We start from the raw sequence: 20491 nt of genomic DNA, 5'->3' as shown, positions 1-20491 counted from the left end.
CCATTACTGCTCCTGGCCTACATAAACGACATGCCAGAAACAGCATCTACATCAGAGACCAAATTGTTCGCGGATGACAGCCTACTCTTTCGTACCATCACCAACCAAGCTGACAGTGAACTACTTCAAAAGGACTTAACAGCATTGGAAGACTGGGAAAACAAATGGCAGACGAGTTTTAATGCCAAAAAATGCCTTGTCATCAGAATATCCCCCAAAAATAGACCAGTGATACAAACATCGTACCAGCTACACGGTCATACTCTAGACACAGAGGAAGCAAGTAAATATCTTGGAGTAACCATCAGCAACAACCTAACATGGGATAAACACATAGACAATACAGTAGGCAAAGGAAACAGAACATTGGGATTAATACGTAGAAACCTCACAGGCTGTACAAAACCTGTAAAGGCAGCTGCGTATGTATCCATGGTAAGACCTGCAGTGGAATACGCAAGCACAATATGGGACCCAACCGCCCAAAATAAAATCAAAGCAATTGAACAGGTCCAGAAAAGAGCTGCACGATTTGTGAATAACAACTACACAGACCGAACACCTGGCTGTGTCACAAATATGGTTAAAAATCTTAAATGGGAAAGTCTAGAAGAACGGAGGAAAACAAATAGATTATGCATGCTATTTAAGATCCAGCATGATCTTATAGATATAGACCATCACCAATATTTGACACCGAATGATAACCGGACCAGAGGTAAAAACCGCTTCTTCCAAGAAAGAACAAGTACAGACACTTACGGCCAATCTTTCTTCCCGAGGACAATCATGCAGGGACTGGAACAACCTACCAACAACAGTTACAGCGACCAACACCGTTGAGGGATTCAGAGCTGCCCTGAAGGCATGCTCTGAAAGGAAGTAGGAAAACCCAGTTGTAAATAATTTTAATTGTATATTTTTGCGAACGCTTTAAATGTATTTGTAAATAGCCAAGAGAAAGCTTTCTGTGTTGCCCGACACTGCGTAAAGTTTTCGCGCGGAACCATGAACATTCAGTAATGAATCCGGTTCCTTACCTGGAAAAAGAAGAAGAAGAAGATTTGTTTTAATATTTTAGAGACACGTTCCTGTACACGCAGAATACTGAGAACGATATAGAGAGAAGTTTTCCTAATGTTGAAGAATTTTGTATTATTTCTACTGTAAAATCACGGTTACACTTTATCCTGATTCCATGTACTCTGAGACTACTATATACTGTGTTATAGTAGTCTTAGATGTACTTTACTATTTGTTTGAACCTAGAATGTTTAATGTAGTTGACGATTCCTGCATTTAGTTAACAATCGGCAATGTTGTTTGATTAATCAGAGACATATATAGACATGTGTATATATGTCTCTGGATTAATGAAGATACTGAATAATTTTTTAATGTGTTTCGGACTCGGGTTCGGATATTTATCATGTATTTAGGTCCACCCTTTTGAGAAGACAACTCTTATAACACACGTGTGGAAGGTCAAGGTTATCCCTTGGGCGGACCAAATTTTGACTTCAGTAACCTTCACGGCTTCAGCTGTTAATTTCAAAACAGCAAAATGTCATCAAAAGAAACAATTCCCACTGGAGTGAAGTTTTTATTTGGAGGTGGAGGAGGGTAAGTTTTTATTCTGAAGTTAATTGTATCTGATTGCACAAGCATAAAAGTTGCATACAGAAATGATCACGTTTTAAATGCCGGATCACCTGTACATATAATTACTGTCAATACTGACAGAATATCATTTGGATGTCCTATGAGAACCTAAATGATTCCCCCTAACCTCTGTTTTGTCCCATGTAGAATTTAAAATTTTTTTTTTCAGTTACATTTTTATGCCCCACCTACGATAGTAGAGGGGCATTATGTTTTCTGGTCTGTGCCTCCGTTCGTCCGTCCCTCCGTTCGTCCGTCCGGTTAAAGTTTTTGGTCGAGGTAGTTTTTGATGAAGCTGAAGTCCAATCAACTTGAAACTTAATACACATGTTCCCCATGATATGATCTTTCTAATTGTAATGCCAAATTATAGTTTTGACCCCAATTTCATGGTCCACTGAACATAGAAAATGATAGTGCAAAGTTCAGGTTAAAGTTTTTGGTCAAGGTAGTTTTTGTTGAAGTTAAAGTTACATCAACTTGAAACTTAGTACACATGTTCCCTATGATATGATCTTTCTAATTTTAATTCCAAATTAAAGTTTTGACCCCAATTTCACGGTCCACTGAACATAGAAAATGATAGTGGGAGTGGGGCATCCATGTACTATGGACACATTCTTGTTTAATGTTTGTTTTCCTTTGAAATTGTTGTTAATGTTATAAAGTATTAGTAATAAAGAACACATATATTCAAACAAAAATAACAGGTGGGATGTAGAATAACATATTGTGCTGAGCGTAGCAAGCTCAATTTTTTGGGGGCCTTTTTTGGGCTATAAATCACAAAATAAGTGTAAAATGCAATAATTTAACGGTTCCTTTAGTTTAAGGGCTTGACATTTTTGATGCCATATTCTCCCCCAAAAAACCAAAACACTTGCCAACTCGAAGCAAGAAAACAGAAATATACCATTTTTACCATTAAGAATCCTCAATGTCATATTACAGTTCATATAAAGAAAGATACAACATCATTTATTCAAATCAATAACATCATGGTCAAATGAAATGGGATGACAGATACTTGATTAGAATCATCAATTGCAAACAGTCAATTTGGCAAATTTTTCCACAAGATAAAAAGATCTACCCCTAAGAAAAGGTTAACGTCAAAGCTGTTGGGCGGAGTCCTTATAGCTCTTAACAACTTGTTTCTAAGCTCTGAATTACCAGAACTGGACACAAACTATGAAATGGTTGACAATACAACTGTTCGGCGAAGAAGACCTTATAGCCATAAACAAATTGTTTCAAAGCTCTGAATGACCAGAACTGACCCAAACTGTGAAATGAGTTGGGCTAGCTAGAGCTGGGCATGGTCGGCAAAAAACAATTTGTCTATGAATCAACCAGAAAGAAAGAACAATGGACCTACTTATAACCAACTGTCCAAATATTATTGTACATGTACATTCATTCAGTTTTATGACAATACATTTGTACTAACATATTTAACTAAATCTTTTCCAGGATGGCAGCCACATTGTTTGTACAACCATTGGATTTAGTGAAAAACAGAATGCAGTTAAGTGGTAAGATTTATAAACAATATTTCAAGTAGATTTTACTGTTAGAAGTTTCCATTCTATAAATGTGAAAATGAGCCTACATTCATGAAATTTTGTATATATATGCTCAAAACAGAATGTGTTTAGATATATACTGTGGATTCATTTATTTTCGTGGGTATCAATTTTCGTGGATAGAGAAAAAAAGACGTTTCGTGGTATATATGTAAATTCGTGGATTGCTGATTACAACAACAAAAAATTAGATACGTAATTCGTGGATTTCTTTTTGATTGAGGAGATCATATAACCTCCTTGGTTTGATCAATAATAACAAAAAAAAACAAAGAAAGAAGGAATTAATTGAAAAAGTTTTGAATCGTCAAAATCCTCGCTTGGTCATTCTAGGTTAAAGTGTTCATTGATAACTTCGATTACAATAATGGACAGAGACAACTAATTATTTGTTTGTTTTACAATTTATAAATTCTTGTTTGAATCCTATAAGGCATTCAAAACTTTATGATTGAAAGCTCATTTCCCTAATTACGATATAATAAACTGATATAAGTATAACGTGTGAAAATAAATGTTCCTGTCATAAACAATATTACCTACGGGCAATATCCCTGTACTTAATCCTATTGATTTTTAATCAGTGGTAAAACAAACTATGACACGGTAATTAACAATTTACAGTTATTTTCCATGAACAGTTTTAATAAATTTTATAAAGTAAATTATCACAGATATTCTATATATTTATTAGCTCACCTGGCCTAAAAGGCCATGTGAGCTTTTCTCATCACTTGGCGTCCGTCGTCGTCGTCGTTAACAATTTTTCAAACATCTTCTCCTCTGAAACTACTGAATGGATTTGAATGAAACTTAAAATGATTGTTCCTTAGATTATCCTGCACAAAGTGTGTGCTTCGATTTTTGATCCGTCAAAAAACATGGCCGCCGTTACTTAAAATAGAACATAGGGGTCAAATGCAGTTTTTGGCTTATATCTCAAAAACGGAAGCATTTAGAGCAAATCTGACGGGGTAAAAATGTTCATTAGGTCAAGATCTATCAGCCCAGAAATTTTCAGATGAATCAAACAAACCATTGTTGGGTTGCTGCCACTTAATTGGTAATTTTAAGGAAATTTTGCAGTTTTTGGTCATTATCTTGAATATTATTATAGATGAAGATAAACTGTAAACAGCAAAAATGATCAGCAAAGTAAGATCTACAAATAGGTTAATATGACCAAAATTGTCAATTGACCCCTTAAGGGGTAAATGTCCTTTAATGACAATTTTTCACAATTTGTTCATCATATTTGCTAACTTTAAAAAATCTTCTCCTCTGAAACTACTGAATGGATTTGGATGAAACTTAGCATGATAGTTCCTTAGATTATCCTGCACAAAGTGTGTGCTTCGATTTTTGATCCGTCAAAAAACATGGCCGCCCTTACTTTAAATAGAACATAGGGGTCAAATGCAGTTTTTGGCTTATATCTCAAAAACGAAAGCATTTAGAGCAAATCTAACTCGGGGTAAAAATGTTCATTAGGTCAAGATCTATCAGCCCTGAAATTTTCAGACGAATCAAACAAACCATTGTTGGGTTGCTGCCACTTAATTGGTAATTTTAAGGAAATTTTGCAGTTTTTGGTCATTATCTTGAATATCATTATAGATAAAGATAAACTGTAAACAGCAAAAATGATCAGCAAAGTAAGATCTACAAATAAGTTAAATATGACCAAAATTGTCAATTGACCCCTTAAGGGGTAAATGTCCTTTAATGACAATTTTTCACAATTTGTTCATCATATTTGCTAACTTTAAAAAATCTTCTCCTCTGAAACTACTGAATGGATTTGGATGAAACTTAGCATGATAGTTCCTTAGATTATCCTGCACAAAGTGTGTGCTTCGATTTTTGATCCGTCAAAAAACATGGCCGCCCTTACTTTAAATAGAACATAGGGGTCAAATGCAGTTTTTGGCTTATATCTCAAAAACGAAAGCATTTAGAGCAAATCTGACAGGGGTAAAAATGTTCATTAGGTCAAGATCTATCAGCCCTGAAATTTTCAGACGAATCAAACAAACCATTGTTGGGTTGCTGCCACTTAATTGGTAATTTTAAGGAAATTTTGCAGTTTTTGGTCATTATCTTGAATATCATTATAGATAAAGATAAACTGTAAACAGCAAAAATGATCAGCAAAGTAAGATCTACAAATAAGTTAAATATGACCAAAATTGTTAATTGACCCCTTAAGGGGTTATTGTCCTTTAATGACAATTTTTTCACAATTTGTTCATCATATTTGCTAACTTTAAAAAATCTTCTCCTCTAAAACTACTCAACCAAATTCAACCAAACTTCAACTGAATTGAGGATTTTTTATTGTGGCCGTGGCCATATTTTAACACACTAATACTATGGTACTGAGGTAATCTTCATAGTCAATGTTTCTTAGTTAAGGGGTTCAAAGTTTAACAATGTCCAACATAATCTACCTACCTATTCTCTACCTAGCAGGGTAAAATTTTATTTTAGAAAAAGATGTATAGTAAGTACATGTATGCAAGTTTTTTCTCTTAATAAATGATTAGTTAAAAAAATTGTCTTGATCATTTTTGTCGAGCCTGCAACTTTTGTTGCAGTTAGCTTGATATAGGGATAGTGATCCGGCGGCAGAATTGAATAACTATATTTGGTACGTGCGTTCCTTGCAAGGTCCTCATGCCTGTCGGACAGTTTTCACTTGACCTCGACCTCATTTCATGGATCAGTGAACAACGTTAAATTTTCGTGGTCAAGTCCATATCTCAGATACTATAAGCAATAAGTCTAGTAGATTTGGTGTATAGAAGAACTGTAAAGTGTACATGTCCAACTGGCAGGTGTCATCTCACCTTGACCTCATTTTCATGGTTCAGTGGTTATAGTTAAGTTTTTGTGTTTTGGTCTGTTTTTCTTATACTATATGCAATAGGTCTACTAAAATTGGTGTATAGAATGATTGTAAGGTGTACATGTCTAGCTGACAGGTGTCATCTAACCTTGACCTCATTTTCATAATTCAGTGGTCAAAGTTAACTTTTTTAGTTTTGGTCTATTTTTTTAATACTTTATGCATTAGGTCAACTATATTTGGTGTATGAAAATATTTTATGATCTATATGTCGGTTACGCAGGTTTTATTTGAACTTGACCTCATTTTCACAGTCCATTGCTAAGTTTTAAGTGTTTGTGTTTTGGTCTCATTTTCTTTATTTATAAACAGTAAGTCATATATATTTGTAATATTGAAGAATTGTTAGCTGTACATGTTTGCCTGGCATGGTTCAATATGTTCAATAAGGCATTGTTTACCAGGTGAGCGATTCAGGCTCTTGAGAGCCTCTTGTTATAGATTTAATCAAAATACTTGTATCTTCTTTCAATAAAAAACACGTGTTATGTTACAATGTTTGTCCCTAGTCAACACTATACTAGAACTGCATAACATCCGACTCCATACACATTTCTTGGGATTATTCTTCGTTGAATTCTTAAATTCGTGGTTCGCTGTGACCCACGAAACCCACGAAAATTGGTATACCATGAATAAAAATGAATCCACAGTATAGAATAAAATGGTTTCATAAATGATTGTCAACTTTGCCTCTGAACTCATATGAAAAATTCTTAATGAAAATTCTGATGTTAAGGGTATGCTGACATATATATATAGAACAAAACAAACAAAAATTTGCATATAAAATGAAAAAATCTTATTGTCCATATTGTTTCTAAGGTAGGGATATTTTTAAATCCATCAATTTCAGAAATCACTGGACTGAGTCAGATACAAAAATGTATAATATTGTCTCAAATTGAGATGATTAAACTTTAAAAAAAAAATTCAAATGGGAGGTTTAAAATCCAAAATTTATATCACTTGGCACACCACATTCATTTTTAATTTGAAAATTTTACTGTATGAGACATATCTTTAATTGTACCCCTAAATTAGTGATGGTTGAATTTTTATGCAAGTCAACACTAATTAAAAGCTTGGTTTTAAGTAAGAAAAATCACATATTTAAAAACTTTTATTTATTATTTGCAGGTGAAATGGGTAAAACTAAACAATACAAAAACACTGGTGATGCACTAATAACTATTTTGAGACAGGAAGGTGTGAGAGGAATATATACAGGGTAATTAACAGTTAGTCTAATATTTTTGTATTTTGATGAAATTATAAGCAGTGACCAAGGAATTGCACATACATTTATGTGTAATTATTTTTTGGTAACTTCAGTAAAACCTGTATAAACCGGCCGGCTACGGGACTATGAAAAAGGGCCGGTTTGGACTGTGAGCCGGTATATTCAGGTTTCCATTTTGACCGGAAGTAAATGAATTCAGACGTCCGACATATTGCATGTAAAAGTTCTGTCCGATTGTAAATTAGAAACTGATAAATTCAAATACAAAACCAAACACAACAACGAAATAACGTATGATCGTTGTTTTGAATCTTCATATTCATTGGTTATAGTATTTTAATTTATAAGAAACTGGTTGTTCCTCGAATTTAAAAAAAAAATAATTCCACCGTGTGTTACATTTCCTCGCATGTCATCGTATATCAAATAGACCTCAGTAGCATCAGTCTCTGACTTGTCAATTTCACTTTCACTTCGTTTTTCATTGTTTCCATTTGCATCATAATACTCGCTTGGTTTGGATTGTGATACAAGATTTTCTATTTATTTCCATGATCCGTAACTTGAAACGTTGGTATGGCTGATTAAAAAGCCAGAATATTTTCTAACAAAATTTCATCACTATCGAAATATTGTTGTACAGTGTTCAATACATATTGATTGTTATCATCCGGGTGTTCTTCATTATCAGGGTCATTGGTTAAGGGGTTCACAACAGGGTACCAAGGATTTCGAAAACACGATATAAATTTCTTATTCCGCGATTTTGATTTTTTTGTATCCAAGTTACAAAATAAGTTCAATCCGAGATATATTCGGCGTGTCTTTTCGTTTAATTGACACTTTATAATGAATAATACAGTTCACTACTATCTAAGACTACTGTACGATTGTAAGTTCACAGTTAAACACCTGGCTAATTGATTACCTTGAAAAGCCATATTGTATAAACAAATATGTTTTGATTGCATATCGATCATTTGTCATTAATTAGACAAACTAGTTTTGACAGGTAATATATATGTAGGACTCTAAAGTGCGATGGGGACGCTAAAGTACGATGGTCACGCTAAAGTGCGATGGTATACGCTAAAGTGCGATGCCTCCATCCCCTAAAGTCCGATGGTCCGCGAAAGTATAGACGTTATCAACGTAGTTTGATTATGACGTTAACAGTCCTTAACAGTCGTTTATACAAACCACAAATGAACACGCCGGTAGACAATTACAAATATTTGATTAAAAACTTTTGAAGCAATAACTTAAGATAATTTAAATCTAACAGTGCTTTGTCGGCTAGAGAAAATGTGTTTTATTTCTGTAGCTGGAAGAAGAACTTGTAACCTGCTGCAGTCGATCGTTTTACTATAGGCCTAATAGATACAAGTAGTATTCGCATAGATATTTTGTATCCTGCTTTTATTGGAAGCGAACGGATACATTTGAATCATTGTTTATGTTGCACTTTATTTTGCGGTTCCCTTTAAAATGTTGCTTTTATTGAAAAGTAACGTGTACAATATAAAGGTACATACTTTCATGCGTAAGTTATAACTAATCGCCTAAAACATTAGTTTGTACATTGCCTGAAAATATATGGGTCATATAACATGGATGTGTAGTTGCTACAAAAATGAAGAAAATTAAGCTCGGAAAACATCGCCTTTCTCTCTCATTTAAATTAAACAAATAAATGTTACATATTCCGACAATAATCGAATTTTGTATCTTTTAACTTAAAACGGACGATTGTAAGGGGAGGTGTTCCCATAAGCGATAGACTGTGTACGACAAGCTACACCAATTATAACAATATTTAATACGCACGAGTTGTCAAAAATTCATTTATAAGAAGAAATATATCGTATTCTGCGACACCTTAATTACCATTTTAGCAATTATTATGTGTTCGGTCTTTGAGAATTATTCACTTAAGGCTACTGTTAAATTATACTGCCTTTCAAACCTATGGTATACACCTTATAATACTAGATAATACAAAAGGGCTATTGTTGCATTGAGTGTTCTTTAACGTTGTTTTTTTCATAAAGCTCTTGAACCTTAACCTTTGGTACATCGCACTTTAGCGTGATATACCATCGTACTTTAGCGAACAAACAACCATCGCACTTTAGCGTGCGACACCATCGTACTTTAGCGTAGACCATCGCACTTTAGCGTAGCCATCGCACTTTAGAGTACCATCGCACTTTAGAGTCCTACATATATAATTGATTTGATTAAGAGTATTAGGACTGCATCATAAGACCGGAATTCGGAGTACACAGGGTCCGGTTTACAAAGGGTATTTTAACAAAGACATTGAAGGGAAAAAAATGGGACTTTAATTTTCGGCCAGAATGAACAGGAATCCGATTAATTCAGGGTCCGGTTTACTCAGGTTTGACTGTATATGATTTCCTGAAAAAATATAAGAATTGTTGGTGATATTATGGATTGGTATTTTACATCCAATTGAAGCCATGGTCATCAGACTCAATATTTTTACTGAATCGTCAAATTTAAAATGTTTTTGAAAGAAGGCCAAATATTTGAATTTTTGGAAATTAATGAAAAAGAGTGACATGAAGCTATTTATGTACGATGTAATCTTGTCTTGAATGTAGGGATAAATTGATGCCAGACAAGCATTTCTGGTTTCTCTGAGTCTCTTGTTATACATGTTATAAGGTATAAATGAAAGATTGATTGAAAATATGTTTTTGTTTTTTATTCGGTAAATTTTTCAAGATTAATGCTAACTGGATTATGTTAAGTCTTAATTTGCATATTCTGAAAACAAGAAAAAAAAGGAAGGCTGTTTCTGTTTCCCTGAAATATGTGTCATTCAGTAATACATGTAGAGATGTAATAAAGATCCTTTAAAACATCTTAAAAACTGAACTTTTTAGAAATGCATTCTTACTAAAATTAAGCATATTGTGTATTATGAAATAATATTAAATTTAAAGATAATGTGTTTTGTGTATTTTACATGTAGGATTGCAGCTTATGATTATTTGATTGTTTCAGTCTTTCAGCAGGACTGTTGAGACAGGCAACATACACAACAACTCGACTGGGGGTCTACATGAATATATTTGATTATGTATCAAAATCAAGGTAAGTCTACGTTATAATTTGAATTATAATATATACATGATTGCTATGTTTGAGAGAAGATGAATACTTTTTATGAAAGATGATACTGTAAATTCAGAAATTATTGCTTGCATTTATTATTACAATTTTGTCATTTTGGTGACATCTACTGAACATATGAGATGAAAATGAGTGATAGAAATATGAGTGATTGATATGACCATCAATTTTCTTATCTGTACTATTAACATTTGTAAGATGTTGAATGATAAACACCATTCAAGTATTAATGATGACAAATATAATGAATTTGGTGAAGTATGAATTGCATTTGTTTTTTAACCATATTTAAACAAATTGTTTCAAATCATCAAAATGCAACATGTTTGTCAGAACTGGATGATTGTATTTTTCAGAGAGGGCAAGCCTCCAAATGCATTTCAAAAGTTGTTTATGGGGTGTACAGCTGGTGGTATAGGAGCCTTTGTAGGAACACCAGCAGAAGTTTGTCTAATTAGAATGACAGCTGATGGAAGGTAAGGAAGAGGAAGTTAAAAATCAAAGGAACCAAATACTGTACCAAGGAAATCCATAAAAGGGTATAGCCTATGACTTAATAAAGATTTCACAGTGTCTATAGATTTTTATTTGCATTTCTTTGTGTTCAGATTGATATTTTCATTTCAATGGCTATATCAAACTAATTATCTAATACTTTTGGCTTATTACCATCTAAATTTATATGATATTTTGGGATACATATAAACATGATATAAATTGGATATCATCTATCATAAAGTACCCTAATGCTTAAAGAATATGTGAGTATAACCCTTATATACTTTTAAAATTTACAGTTGAGCACTTTTTACAAAAACTTTTACAGATTACCTATTGACCAAAGAAGAGGTTACACTGGAGTATTTAATGCTATATCTAGAATTATTTCAGAAGAGGGAATTTTAACTATGTGGAGGGTAAGATTAAACACTACACAACAGTTTTCCTGGGATAAATTTTGAATTTATCCACCACTTTTGCAAAAACAATAGTTTGCCAACTAACATAAAGATTTGTTTGTTTAAAAATATTCTTAATTTTTACCAGAAAAAAATTAGGTTGCAGCATTGCTTTCTCATTTATTATAACTCTACATATCCATTTTATAATCTACATTGTAATAAATTGTAACACTCAAATACGTCTGAAGAACAAAAAAATTTTCAAATAGAAATGTACCAAAGTCAGGTCACTCTGACCATTGACTCCTACGATAGTTAAACCTTGTCAATCAGTCGAAACCATAGTTTGTTAATTTTTACAGGGATGGCAGCCAACTGTTGCAAGAGCTATGGTAGTTAATGCAGCACAGTTAGCTTCATATTCTCAAGCTAAAGAAGAATTGAAGAAAACAGGTACAGTAGATTAAAAGAAATTTATTCTATTACAGCTTTTACATTAATGCTAGCAAGACAAATCTTTGTTTGGCTTGCTTGTTTTTTTTGTATCAATGTTTGCTCAAGCATGGCAATTAAGATAGGCGGGGCTTCAGCTTGTATACATCATACTTAAATTTTATTGGACGTTATGTTTGAGGTTTAGGACACTTAATTTTAAAACATCACATGACAAATATTCTCACATGTTTCCTCACCTGAAAAAATACAATAATTGGTCAATGAAAGAAAAATATAAACTTAACATTGTTTTTTTTTTTATAACATATCAATCTATTAGTTCAGTTGTTTCCATGTCTGCCCATTCATTTATGTAACTCAAGAAAAAATTCCAATAAATGGGTAACAATTGTATCGAAAAGAGAAAATCGAGTGCACCTTTTTTTATGTTAGGGTGTGTTTGAGATGAATATTTTGTCTTGAAAACGTACAAAGGAAGAGTATTTGATACATCATCTCGCTTCAGATTCTATCATTTTTATATAGCAAAGCTACAGGTTGACTTTATAACATAAAAAAATCACAATACTAAAAGATTAAATGTAGGGGTCAAGTGAAATACCTATCCAATGAATCACAAAATCAGAGTAGGTGTGTTCGAATAGCTATTTTACTAAAAGTATTTGACGACAATATTTAAGTTGGATGATGAAAATGCATATCTTCGAAAAAATTTTGGTTTCCATTTCTACGATTGTGAAAATGAACTGCCGTAATGGGGAGATAATTTTGACGAAGTAGAATCCTGACTGTATTGTTTATTTACAGGTAAGGAAACATGTGAGAATATTTGTCATGTGATGTTTTAAAATTAAGTGTCCATAACCTCAAACATAACGTCCAATAAAATTTAAGTATGATGTATACAAGCTGAAATCCCGCCTATCTTAATTGCCATGCTTGAGCAAACATTGATACAAACAAAGCAAGCAAGCCAAACAAAGATTTGTCTTGCTAGCATTAATGTAAAAGCTGTAAATTTAAGTATTTGTTAATTGACTGGAATGTTTTTGCACCGGATATCATAAAAAATAGAAATTGCACAAATAACTGTCTCTTTTAGAAACATGAAAAAACATTTTAGTTTCATTCTTCCAAATTACATTCCTAACTTTTATGAGATTTAACCATGAAATTATTGGGTGGCGGCTTCAATGTGTTAGTATGTGATAGAGTCAGTTTACGATGAACCAATAATATTAAATTAATGATATTTGGTATGCAGTTTATCAGCATTGGCACATTTCATTTGAATGGAGAATATATGGCTGCACACCCTCTCATCATGGTTTAAAGACTTTAAAATGTTTGCATAGTTTAAAGGGAACCATATATGATAAGTCTATGGTATTTGGTTTGAAGTGGTAAAGCATTGTGTTTCTCATTTCCATGAATGTTACTGGCCATGGGTATTCAATAATCGTTCATTAACTTAGGATCTTTTGCATAATTCACATATTTTAAAAGGTCCCTGTCAAAGGATTTTAACAGTGAACTACTTTTTAATTTTTTTTTTCAACTTTTTATACCCCCGCTTTAGTTATACCCCGCTTTAAAAAAGGGGGAGTATACTGTTTTACCTCTGTCTGTCAGTCCGTCCGTCAGTCCGTCAGTCAGTCCGTCCCATGAAACTTTCGTCACATTTTTCTCAGGAACTACACATCCACCCTTTCTGTAATTTGGTATCAACATTTATATATGTCAGCCATACCGTGTGATGCGTTTTCAGATTCATCACTTGACAACTTCCTGTTTACCGAAAAAACTTGTATGATTTTACACATGATATCCAAGTTGAAAATTTTCGTCACATTTTTCTCAGGAACTACAATACAAGGATTTCTGAAATTTGGTTTCAGGATTTATATAAGTCAGCTATACCGTGTGATGCGTTTTCAGATTCATCACTCGACAACTTCCTGTTAACCGAACACTTGTATGATTTTACACATGATAGCCAACTTGAAAATTTTCGTCACATTTTTCTCAGGAACTACAATACAAGGATTTCTGAAATTTGGTTTCAGGATTTATATAAGTCAGCTATACCGTGTGATGCGTTTTCAGATTCATCACTCGACAACTTCCTGTTTACCGAACACTTGCATATTTTTACACTATTAATATTATCCTCTTGCGGCGGGGGTATCATCAGTGAGCAGTAGCTCGCAGTTTCACTTTTTTTTCACGATTTTTTGGTGGTTATCAATTGGATTGCAGATTTATTTTGTTAATGTGACACCTGAAAGTCAAATTATTGTGCCGTGATAACAGAAAATAAAATCTAGCAGGACACAGGAAATTACAAAAAAAAATGAAAATTGCTTACGTACATAGTGTAAACAGGAAACAGGAATCTGACAACAGTAAGTGGGATCCAGGATCAGAACCCCCCAATTAGACCCCTTTTGGGGGATAGGAAGGGGGTACGCCCTATACACGGCCAGTTACAGAACATTTTAATTTCAACATAAGAGGCTTTGTTTATTTGTGGTGGATGTAGGAAATTTGTGCATTCTGCGTATTAAACAATGGTTTTATATTTTCAGGATATTTTGGAGAGGGTATTTTCTTACATTTTGTCTCCAGTATGTTTAGTGGTTTAGTTACAACTATTGCATCAATGCCAACAGATATTGCAAAGACAAGGTAAAGTATTACTTTAGTATTTTGCACCTTAAACAGACCTAAATTAGGTTTACAGAGAAAAAAGAAAATAATGGACAAAGAATAAAGAGCAAAGAAAAACGTATAAAACAAATAAAGAAATAAGAATAGAGGTTCTAAATTATAAGAATAGAGAATAATGGGCCAAAAATTCAGCCCCTACTTGAAAAAGCATTTTTATTAAATTTGGTTAATAGATGATCTTTACTTTTATATGGATAAATGTTAACTATTAAGTCTTTCATAATATTTTGTTCATCTCTAAGCGTTCATGTAAACAGAGTCATTTTAAATAATGCACAATTAAATGTTTTTTATTTTAAAAAAAATGATTCATTTACAAAAGAGGGTTTCACTCAAAGTGTAAGAGTAAGCTGTAGTAATGACAGATATGCATGGTTCATTCATACATATTTATGATTGTGAGAAAAAGAATACTACTGGAAAATGTACAAATTGGAAAAAATGCAATAGTTCTTCAAATGGGAGGTTCTTTTATTTATACATGAACAATTAATGGAGTTATAGAAAAAGGTAGGAGAATGAATTATCTATTGGGAACTGGACCTGAGCTCACCATTAGCTACTTGTACACATATAAAAAAAAATGCAACAGCTGAGAAATGTATTTTGATTAAATTATCTGTGCTCTGACAAGACACCCAACTATGTCTTCCTCGCTACACTTTGATTTCACAGCAGGTTAAAAAAATATTAAATATTATTCTTTGTATAAAATTGTCTATACTATGTTGGCTGAAAAGATATAAATATTATTTGTATTCAATTTTCTATACTATGCAGGTTGAAAAGATATTAAATATTATTCTTTGTAATGATTGTATACAATTTTCTATACTATACAGGTTGAAAAAAAAAATGATTCTTTGTATTCAATTTCCTATACTATTTGTATTAATCATTACTTGTTTTTTTTTATACTTCAGAGTACAGAACATGAAGATAATTGATGGAAAACCAGAGTATAAGAATGCTTTGGTATGTCATATATTAATCTGACCGAAACAATAATTTTCATGCTTTTAAAGAATAATAAATAATTAAAAACTTTAATTTTACTTTCAAGAGGCAATACAAGTTTTGTCTAGTTTATGTAGGTTTAGGATTGGAAAAATTATTTGAAAACTTTTAAGTTTAAAATTTCACAAACTAAGCATGGGAATTAAACACATTTGTTGCCATTACAATACCTTACACAAAGTTCAAACAATTGCAGATAATTCCAAGTGCTTTGTTGATTTAATTTGACAAAGATAATAAGATTCTTGCTATTTCAAATACTTTATAAATTCAATACCTTTTTAAAGTTCTTACTACATGTATTACCAAAATTGCTTAAGGGTATGTTTTCCCCCAATCCCCCAAAATAACTCCCATTTTAAATTTGATATCATTAATTGCATGTAGTATTTTCTTGATTTACAATAATAAATCTGCCATTTATAAAATTATTCTGTTTTTAATTCACAAAAAAAAAGAAATGCAAACATTTCTGAATTTACAATATATTAAACATACAACATTAAATTCATTCTGACAAATATAGAAACATATAGAAACCTGCAAGTTTATTGTTTTCCAAAATTCTATTTTTTTCAGATGCATGTATCTAGATAGAATTAAAAAAAAACATGTGCCTAACTATATTTCTTGAACACTATCAATATTTATGCTTCTAAATGTACGGTCATTATTGACAACTGTCAATTTTTTGCTGGTATAAAATTGTTTATTCCATATTGGTATTATTTTAGTAGGTTTCTCTATATGAATTGGATCTTGAGGCCGTCGGCCTCAGTGAATATCATTTTTTCAAAAGTCAATAAAACCGCATTTTTACCTCATCAAAAGACAGTAATTGTATAATATTTTGTCATTGCAGGATGTGATATTCAAAACTGTGAGGAAGGAAGGATTTTTCAGTCTATGGAAAGGATTTACGCCTTACTACTTTAGATTAGGACCTCATACAGTTCTTACATTTATATTTATAGAACAACTTAACAAATTTTATTACAAATATGTACTAGGTGTTGAAGGCCGTGGGGGTTTATAATGAAATTAAATTTAGGCTTTTTTGGTGTTTTATAAATTCTACATTAATTGTAATGGAGGATTGGTCATTTTATTATGTGATGTTAAACTAGCTTTTATAAATATTCATGAAGAAATCTAACAAATGTCGAGAGAAAATATCCACCATGTTTTTTTGTTGTACAACATAAACCATATATTCATCAACCAATTGCAAGTGAACAATTCTATTAAGGAATTTTAAAGGGCTGTTTGAAAATGTGTCAGCAATGATTTGTGTTAATCCAGGGTTAAATCGTTTGAATCAAGAATTTTTACCTGTCACACTTGCATGGTTTATCATGTTTCTGGTGAATAAACAATATGAATCTCAAATTTATTTGTAAAATGCTATATATCATTAAACAATGCCATTATATTTTAAGCTTAGCAATCATACTATGTATACTTTTTTTTACATACTGTGGATTCATTTTTATACGTTGAATATCAATTTTCTTGGATTTCGTGGTAACCAAGAAAACCATGAATTCAAATATCCAATGATTTACAAGTTTTGTTCAGGAATTTATGCAGACTTTTGAAAACCACAAAATAAAATATCCACGAAAAAAGCAAGGTTTCCTCAATCCACAAAGTGGTACCAACGAAAATAGATGAATCCTCAGTATCCGGTTTTAATTCAGATAAATGTAAGTTTTTACACTATAAATGTCAGTTGGTATTATGGACAAAAAGTAAAAAGGTTTTATGAAATCCCCATGGATACATCTTGCTCTTTAGCAATTTATGATTTCTAAACTACCATCTTACCTGCATCCTTTGTCCTCATATCTTATATCAATAACCTTATGGTAAGAATTAAATTATTTAAATGCCCGAATAGGTGCAAGCCAGGGCTGACCGTGCAAGGGCTGTGTAGCCAGTCAAGGTAGTTAAAAACTTCCATAGTTGGTATATCTGATTATAAACTCAACGGGTTAATATGTTTGCCTAACAGGGGCATCAACACAAGGGGCATTTATAATAGAATAGATATTCATATGGAAGTTATATCCTAGTTGTCAGTTTAAGAAACATAGTTTTTATTTAATCACACTAAAAATATTTACATTGTGTACATTTATTTGATATGTAACAAGATTATAAAGCATATACATGTGTACCTTGAAATGAGATATGTATTTTAGTAGGAATAATTTTTTCAAACTTTTTATGAAGTAAAAGTTTTAAAGATTTTTCTTTACAGCTACTTAAGATATTAAATAAAATAGCATAATTTGTATTTATTGAAATTTATATACACTATACACATATGTTATGAACTACCAAATTTTTCCAATATTACAGTTATCAATTGGGGTTTAACCAGATTTTGTAGTACTTGTTATTTTATCATTATTTTTATAGATATATATACATTACATATGGTTAATTATTCCTTATTTGATAAAACTTAGAAAAATATATAGCATCAACCTGATGTTTGTAGAAAAGTGCTTTAACAATCATTGTTTTTCTTATAAAAGGAAGTGAAATCAATTGTAAATAATGTGTCTTCATCCAGCAAATGAATTATATAAAATTTAGAATGGAAATGGGAGATGTGTCCAAGAAACAACAAGTCGCTTGAAAGAATAAGTAAAGGCAGTTGTGAAGAAACTGCTAATTAGTGAAAATTGGTACTGGTAGCAATTTGAGAAAAAAAATTAACATTGATTAATTTTTCCACATTCTTTACAAAAAATCTGTGTACATATTTTTTACTCAATATGGGGTTTTCTTAAAATAGAAATCTTATACAAAAGAATAAAAAAAAGCTAAAAAAAGCCAGTATGACATGAGCAAAATATGATAATTATAGTGGAAGAAAAAAGGAAGTTGAAACTAGACCTGTACAAACTCTGTTGCCTTTTTTAATAATATGTCTTTTTTCTATCCAAAAAATCATCCTGACCGTTAAAAAAAACGCTACCAACCTCAATGAGTTTTGAAAAAATTTTAGTCAATGAATTTGTTTACATACAAAATCTAGGTTAGAAACTATTTTAAAAAGCTTTTCTTAATGAAAAACTTTTCTTATTTTTGAGAAAATCCATTTATGTAATTTGTTGTTCTTGTATAATACTGACATTTTTTCTTCATTGTTTTGTCTATTCAGCTGTTATGTGTGTTTGTAAACAAAATTTGTTATTCGTATTATGTATTTATTTAGGTTAATGAACAGAATGCAAACAAATTATCTCCCTTTATTCATATAAAGAAATTGCACATTATTTGCAAACATTATTAAATTTTCATTTTGTCTCATTTAAAAGTTGAATAGTTAATTCCTTCTAGCAAGTATAAAATTCTCCACATTATTCATTTTCATAACTTTTCTTTTAAATTAAATATAAAAAAAAAGATGATTAGCCAAATTTTGAACACAAATTGGAAATATTGTGTTTTTTCTAAAGAGGAATGAAAAAAAAATCAAAACTATATATCCTTCTTTATAGATATTTTAAAGATTTTCAATGTTTAAGAATAAACAAACCAGCAGAAATACCAACATCAATATTATCAAACAAGATTTAAAAATTTCATACATGAAAAATTCAATATGTATACATGTATGGAGTGAATCCATTGTACCAAAAGTCCAAAATATGATATAAATGGTCATAAGCAGTATTTTTTGTAATTAAATTTTGGAAGATTTTATGTGTAGTTGAAATGAGTGCATTTTTACCATTGTTAAGTATGTTTATTTTTTTGTCACCTTTATCATGTGCTTAATTTGTTTGAAACTCAAACTAATGTTACATTAAAATAAAACGACTTATTTGAAAACAGTGTATTGTTGTTATCAGACTTGCTACAACAAATGTATATTAGATGCTAATAGTCCTGCATCCAGGCAGTAGAAATATGCAGTGTATACAAAATAAACAAACAAAAAATAAACAAAAAATGAAATATTTTTATGAACCACTGAGAAGAAGAATTTTAGGATATTCCTGAAAGACATTTATGCCACCAGTCACTGCCCTTCACAAAATCTATTGCTCACTGATAATACCCCTACCCAAACACTTGATGGTTAACAGGAAGTTGTTGAGGGATGAATCTGAAAATGCATCACACAGTATAGCTGACTTCAGAAAACCCTGAAATCAAATTTCAGAAATCCCTGTAATGTAGTTCAGAAAATGTGATGAAAATTTTCAACTTCCTGTTTAGCTGAAGTTGTTGAGTGATGAATCTGAAAACACATCACAATGGTGACTCATATAAACCCTGAAACCAGAAATCCTTGCAACGTAGTTCCTAAAAAAGATGATTTGTACAGGTGATTTGACTGATGGGTGGACTGACACACAGTCAGACAGAGGTAAACAGTATACCCCAACTTTTTTTTTTAAACTTACCTTTATGAAAGGTCCATATAAATAAAGTCAAGGTCCATTAAAACCTGCAAGATGGACATGTATTTCTGACAATCATTCAAAAACTAAATAAAAGTTAGTTTTTAGCATATGGAAACAGACCTAACAACTTACAACTCAGTAAGCACAATATATTGCATAGGGAGGAAGCAGAATGCTTTCATATGAGCGTCTACTGCTGTTGTTCTTTCCTCTATGTCCTCCATTTAATGTCAGTTTTTTTATTTGTCTACCATTCGACATTAGACTCATTACATTGACCAATAAACCATGAAATTAAGAACATAGTTATCTGCTATCTTTCAGACAATCATTCCATACGCCTATTATAGTTGACCTAATGAATATAGTATCATAGTAACCACCAAAACACTAAAATC

The 20491-nt window shown here is 31.7% G+C and overlaps 1 protein-coding gene across 1 annotated transcript; it reads left to right on the top strand.

Moving 5' to 3' along the window:
* Positions 1-1462: 1462 nt before the first annotated feature.
* Positions 1463-19514, top strand: LOC143057745 (mitochondrial 2-oxoglutarate/malate carrier protein-like). The gene is made up of 10 exons (XM_076231129.1): positions 1463-1623; positions 3136-3197; positions 7297-7387; positions 10433-10522; positions 10918-11037; positions 11388-11478; positions 11826-11916; positions 14508-14607; positions 15573-15624; positions 16529-19514. The coding sequence occupies exons 1-10, from the start codon at positions 1565-1567 to the stop codon at positions 16700-16702; spliced, it is 930 nt and encodes a 309-aa protein (XP_076087244.1). The 5' UTR covers positions 1463-1564; the 3' UTR covers positions 16703-19514.
* Positions 19515-20491: the final 977 nt, after the last annotated feature.

The sequence above is a fragment of the Mytilus galloprovincialis genome, chromosome 13 (genome assembly GCF_965363235.1).
Source record: "Mytilus galloprovincialis chromosome 13, xbMytGall1.hap1.1, whole genome shotgun sequence".
NCBI classification, from domain to species: domain Eukaryota; kingdom Metazoa; phylum Mollusca; class Bivalvia; order Mytilida; family Mytilidae; genus Mytilus; species Mytilus galloprovincialis.
Note: the sequence above shows the minus strand (reverse complement) of the source record. Positions and strands in the feature narration are given on the sequence as shown.

Bases quoted from the DNA above. Each gene is read 5' to 3' on its own strand.
- LOC143057745 (XM_076231129.1), top strand. From the start codon at position 1,565: ATGTCATCAAAAGAAACAATTCCCACTGGAGTGAAGTTTTTATTTGGA. The intron at 14,608-15,572 runs GTAAAGTATTAC...TTTATACTTCAG, and splicing joins ACAGATATTGCAAAGACAAG to AGTACAGAACATGAAGATAA. The intron at 15,625-16,528 runs GTATGTCATATA...TTGTCATTGCAG, and splicing joins CAGAGTATAAGAATGCTTTG to GATGTGATATTCAAAACTGT.